Source organism: Gorilla gorilla, chromosome 7 (genome assembly GCF_029281585.2).
Source record: "Gorilla gorilla gorilla isolate KB3781 chromosome 7, NHGRI_mGorGor1-v2.1_pri, whole genome shotgun sequence".
Classification (NCBI taxonomy): domain Eukaryota; kingdom Metazoa; phylum Chordata; class Mammalia; order Primates; family Hominidae; genus Gorilla; species Gorilla gorilla.
Window position 1 is genome coordinate 30,574,427 of NC_073231.2, and position 22,945 is coordinate 30,597,371.

At 37.0% G+C, this 22,945-nt stretch overlaps 1 protein-coding gene across 5 annotated transcripts in view; it reads left to right on the plus strand.

Moving 5' to 3' along the window:
• PPP2R2A (protein phosphatase 2 regulatory subunit Balpha) overlaps positions 1–19,665 on the plus strand; it is an 80,377-nt gene extending 60,712 nt beyond the window's left edge. For all 5 annotated transcript variants that reach the window (XM_019032671.4, XM_019032672.4, XM_055348274.1 and 2 more), the window contains 7 exons: positions 2,946–3,111; positions 8,648–8,760; positions 9,452–9,629; positions 11,213–11,377; positions 12,257–12,426; positions 14,850–14,941; positions 18,669–19,665. In XM_019032671.4, coding sequence (XP_018888216.1) covers positions 2,946–3,111; positions 8,648–8,760; positions 9,452–9,629; positions 11,213–11,377; positions 12,257–12,426; positions 14,850–14,941; positions 18,669–18,948 — 1,164 coding nt within the window. In that variant the 3' untranslated portion in view covers positions 18,949–19,665. The remainder of the gene's footprint in view (positions 1–2,945; positions 3,112–8,647; positions 8,761–9,451; positions 9,630–11,212; positions 11,378–12,256; positions 12,427–14,849; positions 14,942–18,668) is intronic.
• Positions 19,666–22,945: the final 3,280 nt, after the last annotated feature.

Below are 22,945 nucleotides of genomic sequence, written 5' to 3' on the forward strand. Positions count from 1 at the left end.
ATCATTGCAGAAAAGTTCTCTTGGGTCATGTTATCCTAAAACTTAATTATTGTACCTTCACATTTATATCTCTTATTCATCTGTAATCACTTTACGCGTGGTTTTGGGAAGGGGTCGAGCTTCATTTTATTTCCTATGAATAGTCAACCTAACACCATTTAGTGAAAAGACCATCCTTTCCCCATTGCCCAGCAAGGCAACCTTTGTCATCATTTAGGCCTGTTTCTGGGCCATCTGTTCTGTTTCATTGGCACATTGGTGTATCCTCATGCCAGTACACAGTCTTTATGACTTTGCTTTAAAGCTTGATTATGATGTCCTTTAGTGAATTCTGTTAGCATCTGTGTTGAAAACGTCTGATTTTGGTTTTGTGTCCTGTGTTTGTAATGTATGTAAAGTATGTGACATACCTCATTCTAAGTCCTGCTTTGAAAGTCTTTATTGAATGCCTGTTATATGTGCCAAGTACTGTTGTAGGTGCTGGGGAATAAAGCACATCTAAACTTACTGTAGAAACTTTCATGCAAATAGATTGTATGGTTAGGAAGATGATTCTCATAGTGATCATAAAGGCAAGCAAGAAAAGAGAGGGAGGTGAAAATGCTGTGCAGGTAAAACCAGTAGGAATTGTTGAAGGATGTGTCACAATTCTGTATGACTGTAGGAGAGGTTTTTAAAACAAAAACATTGTGTTTGATTTTGATGCATTCTCATTTGAGTGGCTCAGTGTTGAATATACGGTTATGTGTCTTCTTATTCAGGCTTGCTCACTGTACTTTGTTTGTGCAGGGAACAATGCTATCATGATCACTATAATGTAAACATCCCCTCCCAAAGTGTTAGGAAAAGTCTGCTGCAGCTCTCTGTGGTCTACTGTCAGTTACCACTTATACTCATCTGTTTTATAGCCTCTTCAGTTTTGTTACTGCTGCTGTCATTTCTGCCATTACTCTTTGTCCTGTGGACTTGTTTTTAAAAGTTCTGTTATGATCATTTTAATAAAGTTTCAGGAGAGAGGGGAGGCTAATGCATGTGCTCAGCCTGGCATCTTGAGCTTTTTAGACAGAATTTTCTCCTTTTGTGATACATTAATTTATTTCCTGTTGCAAAGAGATGGAGCTTCTTGCAGTCCACGAAACTGCCATATACCTCTATGATTTTGTTTTTGGATTCTGTAAGATACCATGTTTAGTAGACCTGTGTTGTTGTCCACGAGTCTACAGGAAGATGTTCATGTTCTGTTTCAGAAAATATTTCTGTTGTTTTGTGCTTTTCTTAACTCATCAAATACAATGTGTGGCTCGCCCTTGGCCCTTCATATTGCTTACCTTAATTGTGTAGACCATAACCAGTTTCTACTTTGACTAAAGTTTGACGTACACAAGTTACTTGAATGTGGGGATTCTGTCTATCCCTCTACGCCCTAGTGTACATAGTACTATATATTATAGTCTCTTTAAGTGTTAAATGAAAAACCAGTCTAAAATGCAGGATTTATATTAAAAATCGAGTTGCCTGCTTAATGGTATTGTGGTTTCCTTGTAGACTATAATGATAAACTTTGTGAGACTGGGTGAGTCATTTTAGGTAAAAGATTTGTGGAGCTTTAAAGTGATACTGGAGTATTTATATACGTTAATGGAATAGGCTGTCTAATTTGGTGTATGGGTATGGTGATGAGACCAAGGCTCTGAGTCTGATTTTTACCCCTTGTGTATCCCCGATATGTGGATCGTTTTGTGGGACATGTATTCTTAACATTGGCAGACTTGCCCTCTAATAACTGATACTGCTGTCCAAGAGTTCAAATACAACCATCCATGAATGAACAACCCAGATCATCGGGCTGCTGGAAAAAACAACCCAAAACATAGACTTTCAAGATGATTCAGTGAAGTTTCCTTTTGATATGGAGAATAGTAATAGGCTGTTTTTATTATCAAGAAGTTCTAAACATTTCACTGGGTAACTCACTTTTACTTAAAATAGTTGACTGTCAGTAATATCTCATTCTATTTTTTACTTAAACTTTTTCCATAGGTGGTTCTTTGAACTAGACTTTCACATTTTTTTATGAAAATGTTTTTAATCGTGTGATAATAGGTCAAGATGAAATTCTGAACATGATTATAATTCTCACTTTTGCTGAGATACTAATGCTAACCAGAGTAGTTCAAAAGTAGTCCCTTTATGAGATAGCTTAAATTACATTTTTTCAAAGTGATACTAAATGAAATTAGTCATCAGTGTGTGCCAGGTTCATAAGATGAGAAAGCGAATTTAAGGCGAGTAAGCAGTTGTTGATGGGGGTGCATGGGGCCATTGCTGGGTAGTGCTGAATATGGACTTGATTGGTAGCAAAGCTGTCTGGAACAGTGGTCTTGGGGTGGGAGGTAGGGGTCAAATGGTATCCCTTCTTTTATAAGAGCTCTTTTTTTAAGCTTTCAGCAGCGAAATAACCAAAAGGCAGGCAGCAGAAAGGAAAAGGACAATACATCATATTAAATAACAGATCGGGGAGTTGACCCTAAAGTGGGCATAGGAAGAAGGTGTGCCTCATCTAGCTCTTTCTGGGCAAGCCTTTATCATTATTTTTAGATGAACTTCCTTATTAGGGGTGCTCAGTTTTTTTTCATCAGTTTTTTTCATAGACTATACCATCAAATACATAAGAGTAAATTAGCAATCAAATTGATCCATATTTAACGTCATTATTTCCCTAATGAATTGAGCTTATTTGTTCAGCTTTATTTAGCCTTTTCCCCCCTTAAGTTTTCTCATTTAATCCTTGAAGGCCTTTAGAAATATAAAAAACAGAATGTAATTGTATAAAGACACAGCTAATGGGGTATCGAGAATTTGCAGGTCCTTTGGAATTGATTACATATTTGATTATTTTGAAATATTTTTCAACAATGGTCCATATATTTTTGTTTTCATTTTAGAACAAAATCCAGTCTCATAGCAGAGGAGAATATAATGTTTACAGCACCTTCCAGAGCCATGAACCAGAGTTTGACTACTTGAAAAGTTTAGAAATAGAAGAAAAGATCAACAAAATTAGGTGGTTACCCCAGAAAAATGCTGCTCAGTTTTTATTGTCTACCAATGGTAAGTATACATATTTTCTTTCCATGTGCCCACTGTGTGTACCTGTTGCACATATCCTGTAGCCTAGGAGAGGAATCATTTAACAGAGATACTTGTAAAAAGGACTTTTTCTATACAGAATGTAAACTCGACTTTTTTACTGTCACTTGCAGTTTTTAGATTCTCTGAAAGATTCTCTGATAGCAATTTTTTGTTTACTACACCTCCAATTTGTAGTGAAAAGAATGGGCTGCTATACCATTGGATTTAGGTCAGGTACTATTTCTGCCATTTCTCAGTCTCGTAATCTTGGGCAGGTTACTAACACTGAATTGAATTTTCCTCAGCAGCAAACTAGAGATAGCAATTTTTTATTATAGTATTATTATGAATATTAAATAACTTCACATACATCATGAGTGCAAGTGCTCAATAAATGTTAATTTATTCCTCCTTTTTAAGTGTTTCTAAACTCTACACAGAGTATCTCAAACTGCAGATACAAAATACTCAAAGGATGGTCTCCATTCCAGGATACGCTATAGGAGAGCACTTTCTTACTTGATCACCATTAGCATATTGCCTTTTTCCCAGCAATCCACATGGCTGGAAGGAGATTCCTCTCCTACTGTTTACTTGCCAAGGGAACATTTTTTGTTGTTTTTTGAGACAATGTCTGTCGCCCAGGCTGAAGTGCATTGGTGTAATCATGGCTCACTGCAGCCTCGACCTCCCCACCTCAGTCTCCTGAGTAGCTGGGACCACAGGTGTGTGCCACCACACCCGGCTAATTTTTTAAAAACATTTTTGTAGAGACTGGGTCTCCCTATGTTGCCCAGGCTGGTCTTGAATTCCTGGGCTCAAGCAGTCTGCCCCGCTCAGTCTCCCAAAGTGCTGGGATTACACGTGTGAGCCACTATGCCTGGCCCAGGAAAAGTTGAGTGAGGATTAAAAGTTAGTAATGACAGGCTGGGCGCGGTGGCTCACGCCTGTAATCCTAGCGCTTTAGGAGGCTGAGGCGGGTGGATCACGAGGTCAGGAGATTGAGACCATCCTGGCTAACATGGTGAAACCGCGTCTCTACTAAAAATACAAAAAAATTATCCGGGTGTGGTGGCGGGTGCCTGTAGTTCCAGCTACTGGGGTGGGGGTGCTGAGGCAGGAGAATGGGGTGAACCTGGGAGGCAGAGCTTGCAGTGAGCCGAGATCGCGCCATTGCACTCCAGCCTGGGCGACAGAGCGAGACTCGTCTCAAAAAAAAAAAAAAAAAAAAAAGTTAGTAATGACTCTACCAGAATTTGAAATCCTTTTTGATGAGTTGGGTGCTTTCTCTTTGTTCTTATGAAAAACGTTTTCCTGTGAATTGTTTGGACTTTGTTGGGGTCTTGAGTCTAAAGGGAATCATTAGAGTGACTGAGGAGATACTTTAGTTTCTGGGTAGCCGTAGTCTATAAAAATTTGTGATTAAAACTTTTTTGAGGTTGGTGCTAGGGTGAGGGGAACCTCCTATTTTCTTATCCCCTCACTATTAATTTAAAAAGCAAATTCTAACACCTAGACCATAAACATTTGCAGAATATATACTTAAATGACCTCGGGGATGAAATGGGGGAAGAAATTCAGCACTTCCTCCATCTAATTGATGAATTGATGCCCCTCGTCCACAGTATTAGTTCTTAGAAATGCTGTTCACAAATGCCTGATGGCCATCAGCGTTGGCCGCCTCCTGGGTGCCCGTTTTTCTGATCATGAAAGCTTTCCCCAGCCAATCCATTGAGATTCGTACCCTCTGCCTTCTCTGTTTTCACAATAGACTGCATTCCCCTCTCTTGTCCTTATTAGAAGAAAAATAAACAGAAGTAACTATTTAAAGCCTGTAACTCACAGCACCATGGGTGGAGGGAACAGTTTATTCCTGTCATATGCTAGCTTCTAGTCTTGGGTCAGTTTTAATTTATATGGTAAACTAAGTTATTTCAGATAGCTTCAAATATTTTAGACACTGTTCTTTGGCATCAGATGATACATAATTAAACCATTTATATAATTTCTACTTTTAGAAGTAAATGTTCCTAGGGAAATGTGTTGTTAACATTTTATATATTGGAATATTTTTATGGCAGTTTATTTCTTATAGGGCTACATCAGCTTTCTTATAAAGAGAACTTTTTAAATGTAGGCTGAGGTCAAGAGAATAGTATAATGAAGCCCTGCATGCTCATCATCCACTTCTGACACTCCTCAGTTCATGGCTAATTTGTGTCTCGGATCCTTCCCCTTCCCCTCCTCCTCAGTGTTATTTCGAAGCAAATCCCATTACAGCGTCTATGGATTAGATCTTATTTAAAGACATTAGAGAATGCATTGTAGATTTTTGTCTTTTGTTTCTTAATACTAAGTAAAATACAGCTAACTGGGGGCTGCATTTTTTAATGCTAAAATAAGTGCTTAATAATAGAGTCCAATGTGGAAGGATAAAGCAGATTATGAGAATCATATGAACTGTTGTGTCTGGGTATGATGGGAAAAGGATGGGAGGAGTAGGACTTGAACTATATCTGAAAAACTATTTGGAAAGAAGGAAACTTAGAGAAAAATGTCAACATCTGTTGATTCTGAGTGTATCTTTTATATTATTTTGTGTATTTTTCTCTGTGAGTTTTTTCTGTGAGCATAGTAACACCCCCCCCCCAATGTAATGGGTCTATATAAAAACTATATCTGTGGGAGAATGGTGGAAAATAGTACCAAACTTTCCAGGTTTGATTAACCAAAATTAATCTTACAAAAATATTTGCATTGGCTTTCCATGATCATTATATGAACTGGGTTTCCCAGATCATTTTTACTTAAAGGACGTCATAGTCACCTTATAACTTGAGTTAATTTAATGTTCCTTCAAGCATTTTAATTCTCTTTCTCTTTAATCTTCTTTTGCTCCTCTGAATTCTCATTAATTCCTCTACATTGCAGAAAACATGAAACTGACCTGTCAACCATGAGTCTTACATATATGAATAATGTAAAGTTCACTCATAAATAGGATGTGTCTTAACAACTTCTTGATAAGTTTTTAGGGTCTTACATAAAGCTGCATTCTCACGAAGGAAACGGCAGCGTGGTTTTCCCTGCTCATACCTTCTGCTTGTGGTGAGAGGAACTCTGTTCTTCTGCAGTTTCTCCAATGCTTTAGTTATTAGTGTTGATAATTCAGGGGAACACCACAGTGTGGTCGTTTTGGAAGGAACAGATCTTGAGAATCTATTAACGTCTGCACTGAAAACTGTGTTTTTACATAATCTCACATACAGTTTTATGGAGTTTGATTATTCTCACATACTTTGTCTTACGGGCCAAAAACTCCAGGTAATAAAATATCACTGCTGTAGAACATAAGGATTCTGATTTTTAAAAAATTTATATCATATTTATTAACATACTGATTTATTTCCTGCCTGCCTTGTCCCCACTGTACTGAAAAATGTATCCTAATTCATATGTGTCCTGTGTTTGTGTTAAGGAAAAAACATTTTTTAAAGAGCTTTCTTCCTGTAAACACTATTAGGCACCACAGACTAATTTTATTTCGTCTGAAAGTTTCATAAATACATTGTGGTTTCTTTATTTGGATCTTTAATAAGGAGGATGGATTTAAACAGGCCACAAGACAACTGGACCAGGGGGCGGGGGTGTTGTCATCCTCATCACAAATACTTTGCAAGTATTTAGAACAAATACTTCTCAGAATACAGATTTAGGCTAGGCTCATATCTATCTATAAATCGTATACATATATAAACTAAATAACACATAGAAAATCTGTATGACTGAACTACAAGAAAATTATAAGCAAGGTCACATAGGGCTTAGAAGAAATAATAGATTACAGATTATTAAAGTTAGCAGCTTTTCTCTGTTTACACTTCATCATTGGGAAGGGCATCCTTAGGGGCAACTATCATTCTTCTATACGATACAGAGACTGCCAGGCTAGAGTTACTGGCATCTCTCTGAGTTTTTAACTGTTTTTATAAAATGGCTTTATATACTGTTATAAACAATTTTGTTACACCATTTTGCTTATGAAAGATCATTAGGAATGTATGCTTTTCTATAAGAAAAACTGTTATACAATTATAACAGTTTTAAATCAACATGCATGAGCCTATAGTGATACAAATAAACAATTGAATGGATAAATGGAGAGCAGGGATGCTTCCTGCAGGAGAATTCTAAATAAGACGTGGATACGTACTCTTCCCTACAGGGAGTATAACTTATTTCTCCCTTTAAGTACAGGCTGGATTTAGTGACTCACTTCCAAAGAACAGAATATGGCAAGGGTGAAAGAGTCATTGTATAGTGGAGAAGCCTGGCAAACATTGTCTTAACCAAATGACCCAAGTTAACACCACCAGCTGTAAGTGATGTTGATACCATGTATCCCTTTGAACAGTGCTGTGAGAAGTCACTTCATCTCTCTGTTCTGTTCCTAAAAACCCATGGTCCCAGTCTGATCATGAGGAAAGAGCAGGCAAATCCAGTTGAGGGATATTCTACAAAGTACCTCACCACCACTACTCAAGACTGTCAAGATCAAGAAAAATAAGGAGAGCCTGAGAAACTTAAAGGCAGAGAGACTAAGGAAACTTGATGACTAAATGCAGTGTTGTTTGAATTCTGGAACAGAAAAGGAATGTTAGTGGAAAACCTGGTTAAATCTCCAAATGAAGTCTGTAGTTAATAGTAATATACAAAGTCGATGTCTTAGTTTTGACACACGTACCATGGTTGCGTAAGATGTTGACAGAAGAAACTGGGTAAAGGATATATGGAACACTGCAATTCTTGTAACTTTTCTGTAAATCTAAACTTACTTGTAAAACAAAAGTTTGTTTTTAAACAGATGCCATTTTATATATCCTTGATACCTAGGAATTTGATTTCTTCTTGAAGGACTTGGGGATGTATGCTTTTAATCAGTTTTCTTCAGGCCCTGTTTCCTACTTTTGAACCCTGATACAAGAAGGGGAAAGGTTTAAAAAGGAGGCATCCAGTCCTATGGAGGCCTCTGTGGAATCTTTGATAGGCTCTGATAAGAAATGGGAGCAAGGGAGAGCAGCTTTACTATTTTGATTCTACAAAATAGGCAGTCTTAATCAACTTCATTGTTCCCTTTAAATTTTTTAAAATTCAGTACTGAACATGTATATGTTTACATGTATGTACAGACATATATGTGTTTGCATACACCACACATGCATATCAAGTTTTTCCCTCTAGCTTTAATTACTTTTAAGGGACAGGGATAGAGACCTGTCTGTGACTTGATTTGACTATCACATGGAATTTATGAGTGCCACCGATCTTTGCACTTTATTTCCATGTGTGTATGTTATTCAGCTGATAATAGGAAATTTTTTAGTAAGTTCAGATTAGGGGTTTTTTTTTTTTTCGTGGAATCCTTTTACGTGAAATGTGAAATAGCATATTTTAAATGCCTTAAAATGTTTTTCTTCTTCAGTATTTTAAGGACTTTTCTTTATTTTCTTCCCAGATAAAACAATAAAATTATGGAAAATCAGTGAAAGGGACAAAAGACCAGAAGGGTATAACTTGAAAGAGGAAGATGGAAGGTATAGAGATCCTACTACAGTTACTACACTACGAGTAAGTACATAAGAAAAAAATGTCACAGATAGTGCTTGTATTCATATTATATAGCCCAAATCCTGAGCAGAGCTTGAACAGGAATAATTACAGTCTGTCTCCCCTTTCCCAATAATTCTGTAATCAGGTAGAACATTGAGTAACTCATTTAAACATAGAAACTGACCTACATAGAGGTCTCACTTTGGCCAGGGACAGAAGCAGGACTCAAGCACAAGACAGTATTTCACACCATCAGACTTCATCTCTGGTTTGTCATGTTAGCTATCACAAGGTCAAGTTTCAAGATAAATTTTCTTTGGAAATCAAAAAAGTAGATACAGATCAAATCTTCTAGTTGTAGCTAAAAAATACAAGAATTAGATGTTATGGGTTAATTTTCTTTTTAGCCTCTTTAATCTGAACCATAAACATTTATTAGCTTGGCATGTCTTTCAAGCAAAATATTGAAACTAAGAACTGTAAATTCTAATAGTATTGCAACCAGTAAAAGAAGATATATTATCCACATTGTTCATTTTTTCTTCAACACTTGAAAGGATCAACATCAGTTGCTTTTTAAAACTAAATCTATGTAATATTGTTCTATTTTATGTTCTCAAAAACTGAAATAATGAAGTTTTCTGAATCTTAATTGCTATTTGAAACTGAGCCTTTTGTAATTTCTGTTTTTCATGTGTCTTATTGACAGGTGCCAGTCTTTAGGCCTATGGATCTAATGGTTGAGGCCAGTCCACGAAGAATATTTGCCAATGCTCATACATATCACATCAACTCAATTTCTATTAATAGTGATTATGAAACATATTTATCTGCAGATGATTTGCGGATTAATCTTTGGCATCTGGAAATTACAGACAGGAGTTTTAGTATCCATTTGGTTTTCTTTGGTGTTTGGTGAAGAAGGCATGTTGTGCCCATATTAGATTTATTTCATCTCTCCTTAATGAATTTGATTGCTTTTTATAGTCTGTGTACATATATGTATGGCACCTTATTTTTTTCTTTGTAAATGAGTAATGAAATACTGGAAAAAGTTATTTGCTAAACATAAAGGGCATAATGTATTGATTTAAAATTGGATTCATGGAATTTTAAGGAATTTGTCTGTTGTATCTATGTATATAGGATTATTTTTTATAATTTAGTTTTTTGTTTTGAAAATCAAATTTGTGAGGTCTGTGTATGGTAGTTTATGCCTGTAATCCCAGCGGTTTGGGAGGCTGAGGTGGGAAGATCACTTGAGGCCAGGAGTTCAAGGTTTACAGTGAGCTTGATCGTGCTTCTGCACTCCAGCTTGGATGACAGAGCAACACCCTGTCTCTAAAAAAATTTTTTTTCTTCTAATCAAATGTATGAACTATTGTATTTGAATTTTTTATTGTAAAAATAGTCTCACCTGGCTGCGGTGACTCAGCCTGTAATCCCAGCACTTTGGGAGGTCAAGATGGGTGGATCACCTAAGGTCAGTAGTTCAAAACCAGCGTGGCCAACATAGTGAAACCCCGTCTCTCCTAAAAATACAAAACGTTAGCCGGGCGTGGTGGCGCATGCCTGTAATCTAAGCTACACGGGAGGCTGAGTTAGGAGAATTCCTTGAACCTGGGAGATGGAGGTTGCAGTGAGCTGAGATTGTGCCATTGCACTCCAGCCTGGGCAACAAGAGTGAAACTCTGTCTCAAAAAATATATATATATAGATTTATATATAGATTTATATATATATATAGATTTATATATAGATTTATATATATATAGATTTATATATAGATTTATATATATATAGATTTATATATATTAATCGATATTAAGATTAGAAAGATTAAGATTAATCTTAAGATTAGAAAAAGATTAAGATTAGAAGAAGATTGATCATTAGATTAGATTAGAAAAAGAAAAAGATTAAGATTAGATTAAGATTAGAAAAAGAAATTCACGCAAGTCATGATGCATGATTGGGTAAATAAAAATATTCTGTTGAGGCCGGGCACAGTGACTCATGCCTGTAATCCCAGCACTTTGGGAGGCTGAGGCGAGGCGGATGGATCATGAGGTCAGGAGTTCGAGACCAGCCTGGCCAACATAGTGAAACCCCGTCTCTACTAAAAATACAAAAAAAAAAAATTAGCCAGTTGTGGTGGTGTGCGCCTGTAATCCCAGCTTCTCTGGAGACTGATGCAGTAGAATCGCTTGAACCTGGGAGTCGGAGGCTGCAGTGAGCCGAGATTGCGCCACTGCACTCCAGCCTGGGCGACAGAGTGAAACTCCGTCTAAATAAAAATTTTAAAAATAAAGTTTTAATCCCTTTGGAATTTATACTTATAAAAACAGTGGAGTGCAATTCAGAATTAATATTTTTGCTTAGGTCCATGAATGGGTTTTAGGTTTGAGAAATGTAGAATTATATTTGCCCTTTTTTCTAAGTGGAAATTCCTTAATAAAATGTTATCTAGACATTGTGGATATCAAGCCTGCCAATATGGAAGAGCTAACAGAGGTGATTACAGCAGCAGAATTTCATCCAAACAGCTGTAACACATTTGTATACAGCAGCAGTAAAGGAACTATTCGGCTATGTGACATGAGGGCATCTGCCCTCTGTGATAGACATTCTAAATGTAAGTTTATTGTATCTTTCCTTAAAATGATTACATATTCTGTTTGTCTGAAATAAGCCTCAGACATGATAAGTACAATTACAGAGGTTTAAAAGTCTTAAACCCTTGTGTCCAGAGCCACTTGTACCCTTAGTAATCTGCCTACCTCCTCATGAGGCATTCCAGGTTATTCCTGGAAGCTCTCTTGTGGGGCATGTCTATTGATTGCCAAGGAATATATCTCTCATGGAATGCTGTTGTTCTTTGGTAACTTGCGGTTGGGCTCTGTAACCTTGTGTTGAAGTAGAGCTGTTCCTTTCTTTCCCATCCTCCCTTCCTACTTTGAGCTTCCTAGGAAGATTTCTTCTGAGGTTTCCTTGGCTTAAAAAAACAAAAAAAAACAAAAAAAAAACTTTGGTTTAAAAACTTCAGGATACAATATTCTTGTCTTGTTGAATATTAACTCATGAAAATTGATACATGCCTGTTACCAAAATAATTTTACCTGGCTACTAGAAAATAAAATCCTGGTATGAATTTGGGATGGGCGAGGATGGTGTGTTTCTCATGGTGATGATATAGGCAGTCAGTGAGGCGTATTGCAGGAATAATACCAATAAACCTGGTGCACTGAAGTCAGAAGTCCCAGGTGAGTCTGGTTCTAAATTAGTCATATGACTGGAAGTATACTGCATACTTATGCATCTTCAACTTCAGTATTCAATTAAACTAAGAAGCTTTCAGGAGAATTCTAGCCAGAGAGATGTTTTTCAGTTCTTTATTAGCCTGGCATTTTACCTCACTTGTAGGGAGTTTGTGAATGGTTGTTTAGGAAATGCTTTGTCCAAGCCAGAATATTGTACACCTTGCCCTTTTTGTGTTGTTTTGTTTTGTTTTTAGTGTTTGAAGAACCTGAAGATCCCAGTAACAGGTCATTTTTTTCCGAAATCATCTCCTCTATTTCGGATGTAAAATTCAGCCATAGTGGTCGATATATGATGACTAGAGACTATTTGTCAGTCAAAATTTGGGACTTAAATATGGAAAACAGGCCTGTGGAAACATACCAGGTATTTGAGTTTTTTCTTTCAATGAGCATATACCCTGTTTACTTTGAAGTGTTTATAGAGAAGGATTTTGTTACTAGGTTTTAATCCCTGTATGGTGTTTGTTCACCATTAGGCCTTTTCCCTCAGAGATCTATGAGTATGTTGCTCTTCCTTATGTTAAATGTATATATACTTACATAGGTTGTGTTGTCTCTTGAGTTTTGCAGTTAAAGTGTGATTTTGCTACCCATTTGGTTCAGTATTGACATTGTTTTTTTTTCTGCCACTATGTACATTTAAAGTGAGGATGGAAGAGCACCCTTCATTGAGGTCTGGGCAGGAAGAGGATTGGGGAAAGTGGCCAGTCCTTAGTAGAGGTGCACCTGCTCAGGTTGTGGGAGTAGTTGAACTAGAGATTAAATTTGGTGTGCCAAGTCAAATGGACTGGTGTTCTGCCTTTTGGCAGATAACTGTTGTCTTCAGCTAAAGGAAAGGGCTTGAAAGCCTTAGCAGATGGCTTTAGGAGTTGCCTATCCGTTGTTGGATGTCAGTTCTTGATTCTCTTATCAGCCAGCCACTACTGTTTATCCGTGTCCACTACATCAAACAGAAGAGAATGAAGTACACAGCCTGGAACAGGGTGAGGGACAGCACAAACCTGTGCTAGGCCCTAGACTGCAGTGTTGAAATCACTTAACTCTAATTTATACATATACTTTCTTTATGTTATATATTCTCAATAGACTGGGAAGTATGTTTCTCAAACTTTAAATCCTCTGACAAACATAAACCAAGATTGTTTTTGATACGTGAAATTTCAAAATAAATACTGCACTGAAACAAAAGACAAAATACTGCTTTGCTTTTCAAAGTATAGTTCACTATTGAGCAACATGGATTTGAACTGCATGGGTTCACTCATACACAGATTTTTGTTTTGTTTTGTTCAACCAATGCACATTTGAAAATACAGTATTTGAGGGATGCAAACCCCTCAAATATATGGAGGGCCAAAACTTCACGTGTGGGTTCCACAGGGCTAACTGCAGATTTGGGTATACCTGGGGTTCTTGGAACCCATCCCTCGTGTATACTGAAAAAAGACTTCTATTTGTGTAACTGCCAAGATTGATATATCTCCTAGTTACCCTCACCATCATTTCATTCCCATTGAGAAGAATTGATTGGAAGCTTAGCTTCATACTGATGTATAGTGAGAAACCCTATAACGTGCATTCTAAAATGTTGCAAAATTATGATAATCTACCTAATTTTACCTGATTTGCTACTTTTCTACCTATAAACAGTTGGAGTAGTGATTAAAAGTAGTCACATTATAGGCAAGTGTATCATATATAGATAAAACTATTTTTATTGAATTTGTACCAGCATCTTGCCAAGTTTTGTGTGATTGAAGGGTATTTTTTTCTTACTGATTTTTTTGTGTTACATGCTCACTTTTGATCCTAACTCCACATGAGTTGCTATTCCTCTGTATTATAGATTTTCACTTAATGTCACAGAGACATGGCCTGAATCATTCCACTATATTTAAAGTTAAAATAGACACTGAAAATAAGTTTAGATTGTTTCATATAGAATAGAGAATTCTAAGCATTTAGAAGGTACCTACTCATTTCTGTCATTTCTCCTTAAGTAGCTCCTTAAAAAGAGATGGTGAAATATAGACACTTCCTTTTTTCCTTTGAGTTACAACAAATACTTTGGAACTTTTGTTTGTAATTAATATTAATGTTGAAATATGTCATATTTCTCAGACTTTTTAAATATGAGATTTCTAGTTTATCCTTTTTTGACATATTAGTAAATACAGAATTATATAATTCAAAAAACAGGCACAGCTTTGTTAGCTTTTGACATTGTATAATATGATACTATCAAATTTTTAATAATATATGCCCAGAATAACCATATAATTTATCACCAAACCAAGGCATGGTTACGCTATGCATACATGTGCATTTATAATGGAAAATATAGGCTTCAGTTAAATTTATGCCCAGAAAATGGTATTTAAGAAAGAAATAGGCACAGTTTCAGTGTTGTTATCAGTAGTTAATGGACTGAAAGCCAAGAATAGTGATATTCAGATATTGCTGTAATGTTCTTTTATTAGTCTCTTAACTGTGCCATTTTCAAGTGTTTTTGGCCTGAATGTTTTATTCAGGCTTATAAAGGCTATGTGTGCCATGCCCAGAATGGAGTGTTCCTTTGTCATACCGGTAGGAAAATGTACCTCCCTGAAGGGCTTGTGTGTTTTGTAAAAGGGCAAAATGCCTTTATTGTTACTGAGAAGACTGAGATTAATAGGTTTAAAAGGTGTGTGTATGTGTCTGTATATGCCTTTTTTTTCTTTTTAAAGATATGGACTTGTTAAATCATTTTCCTAATTTCAGTGCAGTATATTTGTATTTTTCCCCCAGGTGCATGAATACCTCAGAAGTAAACTCTGTTCACTGTATGAAAATGACTGCATATTTGACAAATTTGAATGTTGTTGGAATGGATCTGACAGGTAATTAAGTCAAACCTCTCAAATATGAATTTTATTAAAGAAAAGAAACTTAACTATTTCATTCCAGGTCCTAACTTCATTTGTCTCTAGGGATTCCTTGAAATAAATTTAGTAATCTTAGATATAGCACAGCAGTACTGGCAGATAAAAAATTAAAGCATTGTATTTCACTAGTAAATATAAAAGTACACAAATTCTAGGTAATCTAAATTATTTAAATGTCTAGAATTTTTTTTTCTTTTATGAACCAGATCACATTTCTGACATGCTAACCATTAAAACGGTGAAGCTTCAGCTTGGTTGTTATTCTACCATTAAACTGTTTCAGAAACATTCAGGCGGCAGATAATTCATTTGGATTGTTAGAAACAGCAGGTTTTCCAGATGCTACATTAACACCTCATAGAAGTGGTCTTTCATATGTATGTTATGTATGATGTTAACCATAATATATATAGTTAAAATATTAGGAGTAGTTATCCTTTGCTTTTTATAATTTCCAGTTTTGCCGTAGTGTAATTCCTTTTTCATATTCATTTTTAGTAAAATGTTACCCATTATTTAAAGATAAAATAAGTCTTACTTTGAGTCTTTTAGTTGTCTATTTGCCACTGTGTTCCAGTAGAACAGAAAGTAGTAAAACATAATTTTGGAATTAAACTGACATGTAAAGTAATCAGAGATACTTTAACAACAGTTTTATCACAGAGCTTAATATGATTCCGGTTTCATCGTGTTGTGTGTTACAGAGGATAATAGAACTTATAGAATGTTTTCTTTCATCTGGCTTTTAAAATTATCTGATTTTTGACATAAGGACTAGTAAACCTAGAGTTCTGTTAATAGCAAACATTGCCTTTGAGTGCCACTACTAAACCTGAGGCATCAAGAAGAAAGAAGGAAAGGGAAGAAGAAAAAAAAGATTAACAAATTTGAAGAGTAAAGAGATACTGAAATAGGGTGTGGTGCACAGCTACAACCAGTTTTTCATTCTATTTAAGCAGATAATTAGCAGTTTTATGTTCTATTATCAGAAAGAAACTATTTGTTTTCCTTAATATTAAAATTTTTTTTTTAATTATTTCAAACTTAGAGAAAATTTGTTAGAATAACACAAAGAACTCTTGGCTGGCCTTGACCCAGGTTCCCCTGTTGCTGTTTGCTGTATCACGTGTTCTATTCTCTGTTTATTTATAGCTGTATTTGTCCACATAGGTACGTGCGCATGTACTCACATGCAACTTGTGTGCCACATGGGAATTTATTCCATTTACTCCAGATGTGATGCCCATAACCCTAAATTCTTGAATGAGTATTTCCTGACAAAAACACTTTCCAACATACTGACAGTGCAGCATCCAAAGCAACATTCACAGCGATGCAGTACTGCCTTCTAATCCGGAGACCCACTGAAACTCACCAGTTACTGTAACTGTGTCCTTTATGGCACAGAACAAAGTCAGTCTGGTTCAGTATCCAACATTTAGTTGTCATCTCTTGTTAGTCTCCTTTATTCTGAAACAGTTCCTCAGTCTCTCCTTGTCTTTCGTGACCTTGGCATTTTGAAGAACACAGGCCAGTTATTTTATAGAATGTTTCCTCATGATTAGATTCAGGCTATACATTTTTGGCAGGAATACCACAGAAATGCTGGCCTAATGATACCTTTTTAAAGTTTCAAGTAGCCACGGCCTAGGTGTCCTAATCCATTAAAACCACACAAACTCAGATGATATGGGGATGTCAATCTAAATTACACAAGCCAATTTTAAGGAAATACAGTTTTATCATCTTCAGGGGCATGCATTACCTTGAGTTTGATTAAAGTTGTCAAGTGTCCTTTGGGAATTGACATTACTAAATAGATAATAATTTGTACTCAGTAGGTGACCTTTGTATGTATTACTTTGAACAATTCCCCAGTATCCTGTAATCCTTATTTACAATAATAATTTGAACCATTGGTAAGCAGCGGTAGCAGACCCTTTCCAAATTAAGAGCTTCAAACTTACGAAGTTTTGTTTGTGAGGATACTTAATAAATGTCGAGCAGTAATGGGTGGCAAATAGAACTGACAAGGAAGTGTCTTGGGCAGTTTAAAAATTTTGCCACCCCTTTAAACTGATACTTTTATAAATATTTGCTTAAAATGTTCTCAGTGGTAAAAGTAAAATGATATTCTGTTAAGAAAATATTACAGCCTGGGCAACATAGCAAGACCCTGTCTCTACAAAATATTTAAAAATTATCTGGACATGGCAGCATATGCCTATAGTCACAGCTACTCAGGAGACTGAAGTGCAAGGACTGCTTGAGCCCAGGAGGTTGAGGTTGTGGTTGTGGTGAGCTGTGATTGTGCCACCACATTTCAACCCGGGTGACAGAGTGAAACCCTGTCTTAAAAAATACATATATATAGGCCGGGCACAGTGGCTCACGCCTGTAATCCCAACACTTTAGGAGGCCAAGGCAGGCGGATCATGAGGTCAGGAGATTGAGACCATCCTGGCTAACGTGGTGAAACCCTGTCTCTACTGAAAATACAAAAAAAATTAGCCGGGCATGGTGGCGGACGCCTGTAGTCCCAGCTACTCGGGAGGCTGAGGCAGAAGAATGGCATGAACCCGGGAGGCAGAGCTTGCAGTGAGCCGAGATCACGCCACTGCACTCCAGCCTGGGCGACAGAGCGAGACTCCGTCTCAAAAAAAAAATAATTATACACACACACACACACACATTATGTACCACTTAATATTCTCAGGAGCAGATTATAACATAAGCATTTATTAAATGTGATTATCTGAACCAGACAATACCCTGAGAAGATTATTTACGAGACAGAGTCTCACTCTGTCACCCAGGCTGGAGTGCAGTGGCACAATCTTGGCTCAGTGCAACCTCCACCTCCCGGGTTCAAGGGATTCTCCTGCCTCAGCCTCCTGAGTAGCTGGGACTACAGGCACGTGCCACTACACCCAGCTAATTTTTTTTTTTTTTTTTTCGAGACGGAGTCTTGCTCGGTTGCCCAGGCTGGAGTGCAGTGGCGCGATCTTGGCGCACTGCAAGCTCCGCCTCCCGGGTTCACACCATTCTCCTGCCTCAGCCTCCCGAGTAGTTGGGACTACAGGCGCCTGCCACCACGCCAGGCTAATTGTTTTTGTATTTTTAGTAGAGACCGGGTTTCACCGTATTAGCCAGAATGGTCTCGATCTCCTGACGTCGTGATCTGCCCACCTTGGCCTCCCAAAGTACTGGGATTACAGGCGTGAGCCGCCGCGCCCGGCCCAAAAAATGTAAATCATAAGATAAAGCATTGGTTTCTTGTGAACAGCTACAGCTACTTCATGCGGGGTTCTTTCGTTTTAGAACCTGTGAGTTCCACAGATAGTTGCTCCTTTGAGAAGCTGGCTGACCTGGTTGATCACATAGCCTGTAGTTGCAAAAATACTCAACAACGATAATTCTGCACTCCTAAGAAGTTTTACTTGAGGATGCTGTCAACTTTGCTGATAGTTTTGGTAGCCATAAAAAGAATAAGCAGAAAACCCAGTTAATTAGTACCGTATTTCTGGTTTATTCCAGTGATTGAGTTGATGTCAACAGCCCCTGTCCCTTAGTTTAAATCTGCTTTTGAAGTAGCTTCCTATGGTTTAATTGCTGAATCATTTTACTTGAAAACAATTTCTTGTTCTGCTTGTTTGACTGAGTGTACTGTCTATTTTCACAGTGTTGTCATGACTGGATCTTACAATAATTTCTTCAGAATGTTTGACAGAAACACAAAGCGAGACATAACCCTAGAAGCATCGCGGGAAAACAATAAGCCTCGCACAGTTCTGAAGCCTCGCAAAGTCTGTGCAAGTGGCAAGCGAAAGAAAGATGAAATAAGTGTTGACAGCCTAGACTTCAATAAGAAAATCCTTCACACAGCCTGGCACCCTAAGGAAAATATCATTGCCGTAGCTACTACAAACAATCTGTATATATTTCAAGACAAAGTGAATTAGGGTTGGCATTCCTAGCAGAAGAACCCACTTCCTGCTTAGTTGAGATAGTTGAATCTAGCATTCGTTCCTATAAAAGAGAGAGGTCCATTGTGGCGCCCCTTTCCAGTGTTTGACAGTGTGCCATTTGACAACACATTGTTATAGCTACATGGAGAAAGCTCTGTGGATTCATCACTGTGGTGTTCTCCATGTCTGCTAGCCATTTAGGTAAGGGTAGGGCACTTTTAATTTAAATGACTTCTTGCACCATCTTGCCTAATGGACTAGATTGGACTGTATCAACATTGATTTACTCCACTTTTTATGCCTTCCATTGTGATGACGTCAAACACAGTGAAAGCCTTCAGTCATGCTATGGGATTTAATTGTGTATCCTCATTACTGTATCATTTGTGGGGTACACCCCTTCCCCCTTTTTTTAAATTAAATACAGCTCATTCTTACTGTGGCTTGTAGCATTCCTCCTCTTCTGGCCTCCTGGACTCCTCCCCTTCATCTCTTACCCTTGCCCCCTCCACCCGGTCTTGGTGGTGGTATATTAAAAAAAGAAAGAATGAAAGCACACAAAATGAGTCAGTTTGGGGTCAGTGGTATAAAGGGGGTATATGTTGCGAACAAATGTTTTAATAACAGTTGGCTGTAATCACTCCTCGCCGTGTCTGGCACTGAAAATAAGGAAAAAAAACCTACTACTGAATAAAAGTGACAAAGAATGGAGAATCTGGTTTTCTTTTTCTTTTTAACCTACCTCTTGTAGCCAATATTTTGTGTCATACCTTTGGGCACAGTGAAACAAAATGGGTTTTCATTGTTTATTGGTATTTTTGTTAATTATTTTTAACAAGTGTTCTTTTACATGCAGGAGGAGAGGTATTGGTTCTCTATGAACATATTTTGCATATATATTGGTTTTATTAAGGATTTCACAACCTATAAATGCTACTAGTTTTTTTGTTTTGTTTTTTTTTTACCGTCATGAGGGTATTGGATACATTGTATCTCTATTTAACTCATTATGTGTTAATGAAATTGTTGTAAATGGGAACCAAATTTGTAGAACTTAATTTCTACTTTTTAGAGTGCTTAATTTCATTTTTGCCTTACTAGTCAAAGACTTATAAAACATTTTTAACAAGTTAGAACTTTTTTTGTCATTCAGTCATATAAAATAGCAGAAAACTAACATCAAGTGACACTGCACTAAATACTTTTTTTTGTATTTTACTGCTATCAAATCAGAATGAAATATACTTTACCATAGATATTTTTCTTCTATTTTTGGTTTTCCAAAGCTATATGAAAGACAAATTTTTAAAGGTACAGCGTTCAAAAAGTGCTTAATGAACTCCAACAGCTGCCTCAAATAAAAATCTGTATGTGAATACATTTTCCCTAAGCGGTGATACATTATCCAAAGATGAAGAGTGCTCCTATTTTTAATAGGTAGAATGTACCTTTGTCAGTCTTGCAGAAACTTTAATGGAGAAGAAATGGACTTTATTTTTGAAAGGTGAAATGAACAGGCATTTATATTATTAGAGAATGGTAGTCTTATTTTGGTGGAACATAATGTAACAACCTTGAATTTCAGAGGACTCTGAGTGCTTCTATGTCCACTACCTATTGTTCTATTCTTCAATAATGAAAAAGAATTCAACGAGCCGACCGTGATTCCCTCTACTACAAATATTATGTCTTGTAAGTTAGCATTTTTAGCACACAGGAGAAATTTTATGTAATAAAATTACTGTATCTTTTGGATTTAACAAATTTGTATTTGAAACACATTCTATGTCATAATTCTTAATGGCACTTTTACTAATTTATTTGGGGATCTTGGGTACATTCTTAATTTGTGTTTATTCTTCACACTTGACTTGCAAGTGGGATATTCCCCTGCCACAAGTGTCAAACAGTGATATTCTTCCTGTGTTGTGACGACAGTTTTCCAGATCTTTTTTGAGAGATTTTCCTACAGCTTGGTTGTATGTCTTGAGATAACACCACCAAACAGCTCTCAGAAATTCTTTTTTGATTGATCAGTAGCTATGATGATTCTCCTCCATGACACTAAGGATTAGTTTATATATTTAAGAGAAATAATTGCTAAAATTAAAATGCCTCTATCAAGGAATGCTATTATAAATTATTGTTAACATTCTCAAGTATTAATTTTTTAATTTCATTGGTGTAGCAAACTCTAAGCCCAGCCACTCATTTTACATGGCCATGGTTAATCTTTTTATTAATAAAAATTATACTTAGAATAAACTTAGTCTTGTCAAGTTGCTTGTATTTCCTGTTCTCTTGCCACTAATATACATGCACATACTCCATCACTTAACCTTTTAGAAGAGATTGTGGGTAGGAAAAGGACTTTCATTCTATTAACGTCTTTTGATCTTTACTTAGTGGCTGGGCAATAAGAAGAATTGTTTTATAAACCTGTCTAAATACATGTTTATGTAACCGTTAACTGCTGGATGGTAAGCTTCTGTGCAGCCCTCCGTCTCTTGGGATTAAAAAAAATGCGTCCAGTCGGGCGCAGTGGCTCACTCTTGTAATCCCAACACTTTGGGAGGCCGAGGTGGGTGAATCACCTGAGGTCAGGAGTTCGAGACCAGCCTGGCCAACACAGTGAAACCCCGTCTCTACTAAAAATACAAAAATCAGCCAGGTGTGGTGGCATGTGTCTAATCGCAGCTATTCCAAAAGATGAGACAGGAGAATTGGCTTGAATCCGGGAGGCAGAGGTTGCAGTGAGCCGAGATCGCGCCACTGCACTCCAGCCTGGGTGACAGAGCGAGACGCCGACTCAAACAAAAATGCGTCCATGCACTCTTTTCCTTTCAAAATGAAGAGAATTTTTTAAACCTTAAATGTGAGTTATTCTGGTTAGGGATACTTCTACGGAAAGCTAGAGATAGGAAAGCAGGTTCTTTCAGTGTGTGACTTTTTTGAGTAAGGTGTTAATTAGGAAATTGTGCACGTGTGAAAGCTATGCAGTACTGATAAAGAATTTTTAGTGATATTTAAACCCTTCTAAGGGAATATTGTTTGAGCATCTTTACCACACATAAATTCAAATATAGATAGTATTGTGCCCTTCCAGAAAAAAAAACCAATCCCCCCCGAAAGATGGAAAAGATAGGCATATGCTGGGTAGTCAAGAATCAAGTCAGTTTACTTGTGTATTTGAGAGCAACTGTACTTTAGTATCTTACTTATCTGTTCAGATGGTGATAGTTTAAGCTCTGCGTGTATGTCTTACTGTGGTTACTGAGTTTTATGCAGCTCCTCTTCCCCCTCAAAAAGCCTTGAAAAATGACCCTGCTTCATTTTGTAATTATGCATGAGGTCAAAACATTACAACTCTTTTAGTATTAATCAAATGCTTAGCGATTCTACAGAGTCTTGAGGTGTTCTCAGATGCCAAATATATTTTGTAACTGAGTTTGCCTCAACATTTTATTCCATAGTGGTATTAGACTGGAACCTCTTACCTCTGTATTAGAATGAAGAAACACCCACTTTACAGGCTTAACGTTAATAAGTCTCTTGCTAGCTCAGTGTATCAAAGAGAAGGCACTACAAAGCTTAGTTTCCTCTAAAAGGAATTTGGCAAACTGGTATAAGGGGGAAAACTAATATTTGTGTTTTTTCACATGTTCTACTCATGCTCCTTTGTAATCTGAATAGCAGCAAGTTCTTCGAGGACTTTCCCACTAGAGGGCAATGGTGGGGAGCGGTGGCTCATGCCTGTAATCCCAGCACTTTGGGAGGCTGAGGTGGGAGGATCACTTGAGATCAGCCTGGGCAACAAACCAAGATCCCATCTCTACAAATAAAAGATGTATTTTAAGAAATATATTTTAAGAAACCACTAGGGGGCGATCGTTAAGTTTTGAACAGCAATGATGGTGTATTTTTGAGAAAGTATAAACGGGAGTCTTTATGTACTGGAAGAGCTTCATTATTAAAATCAGGGACCAAATAC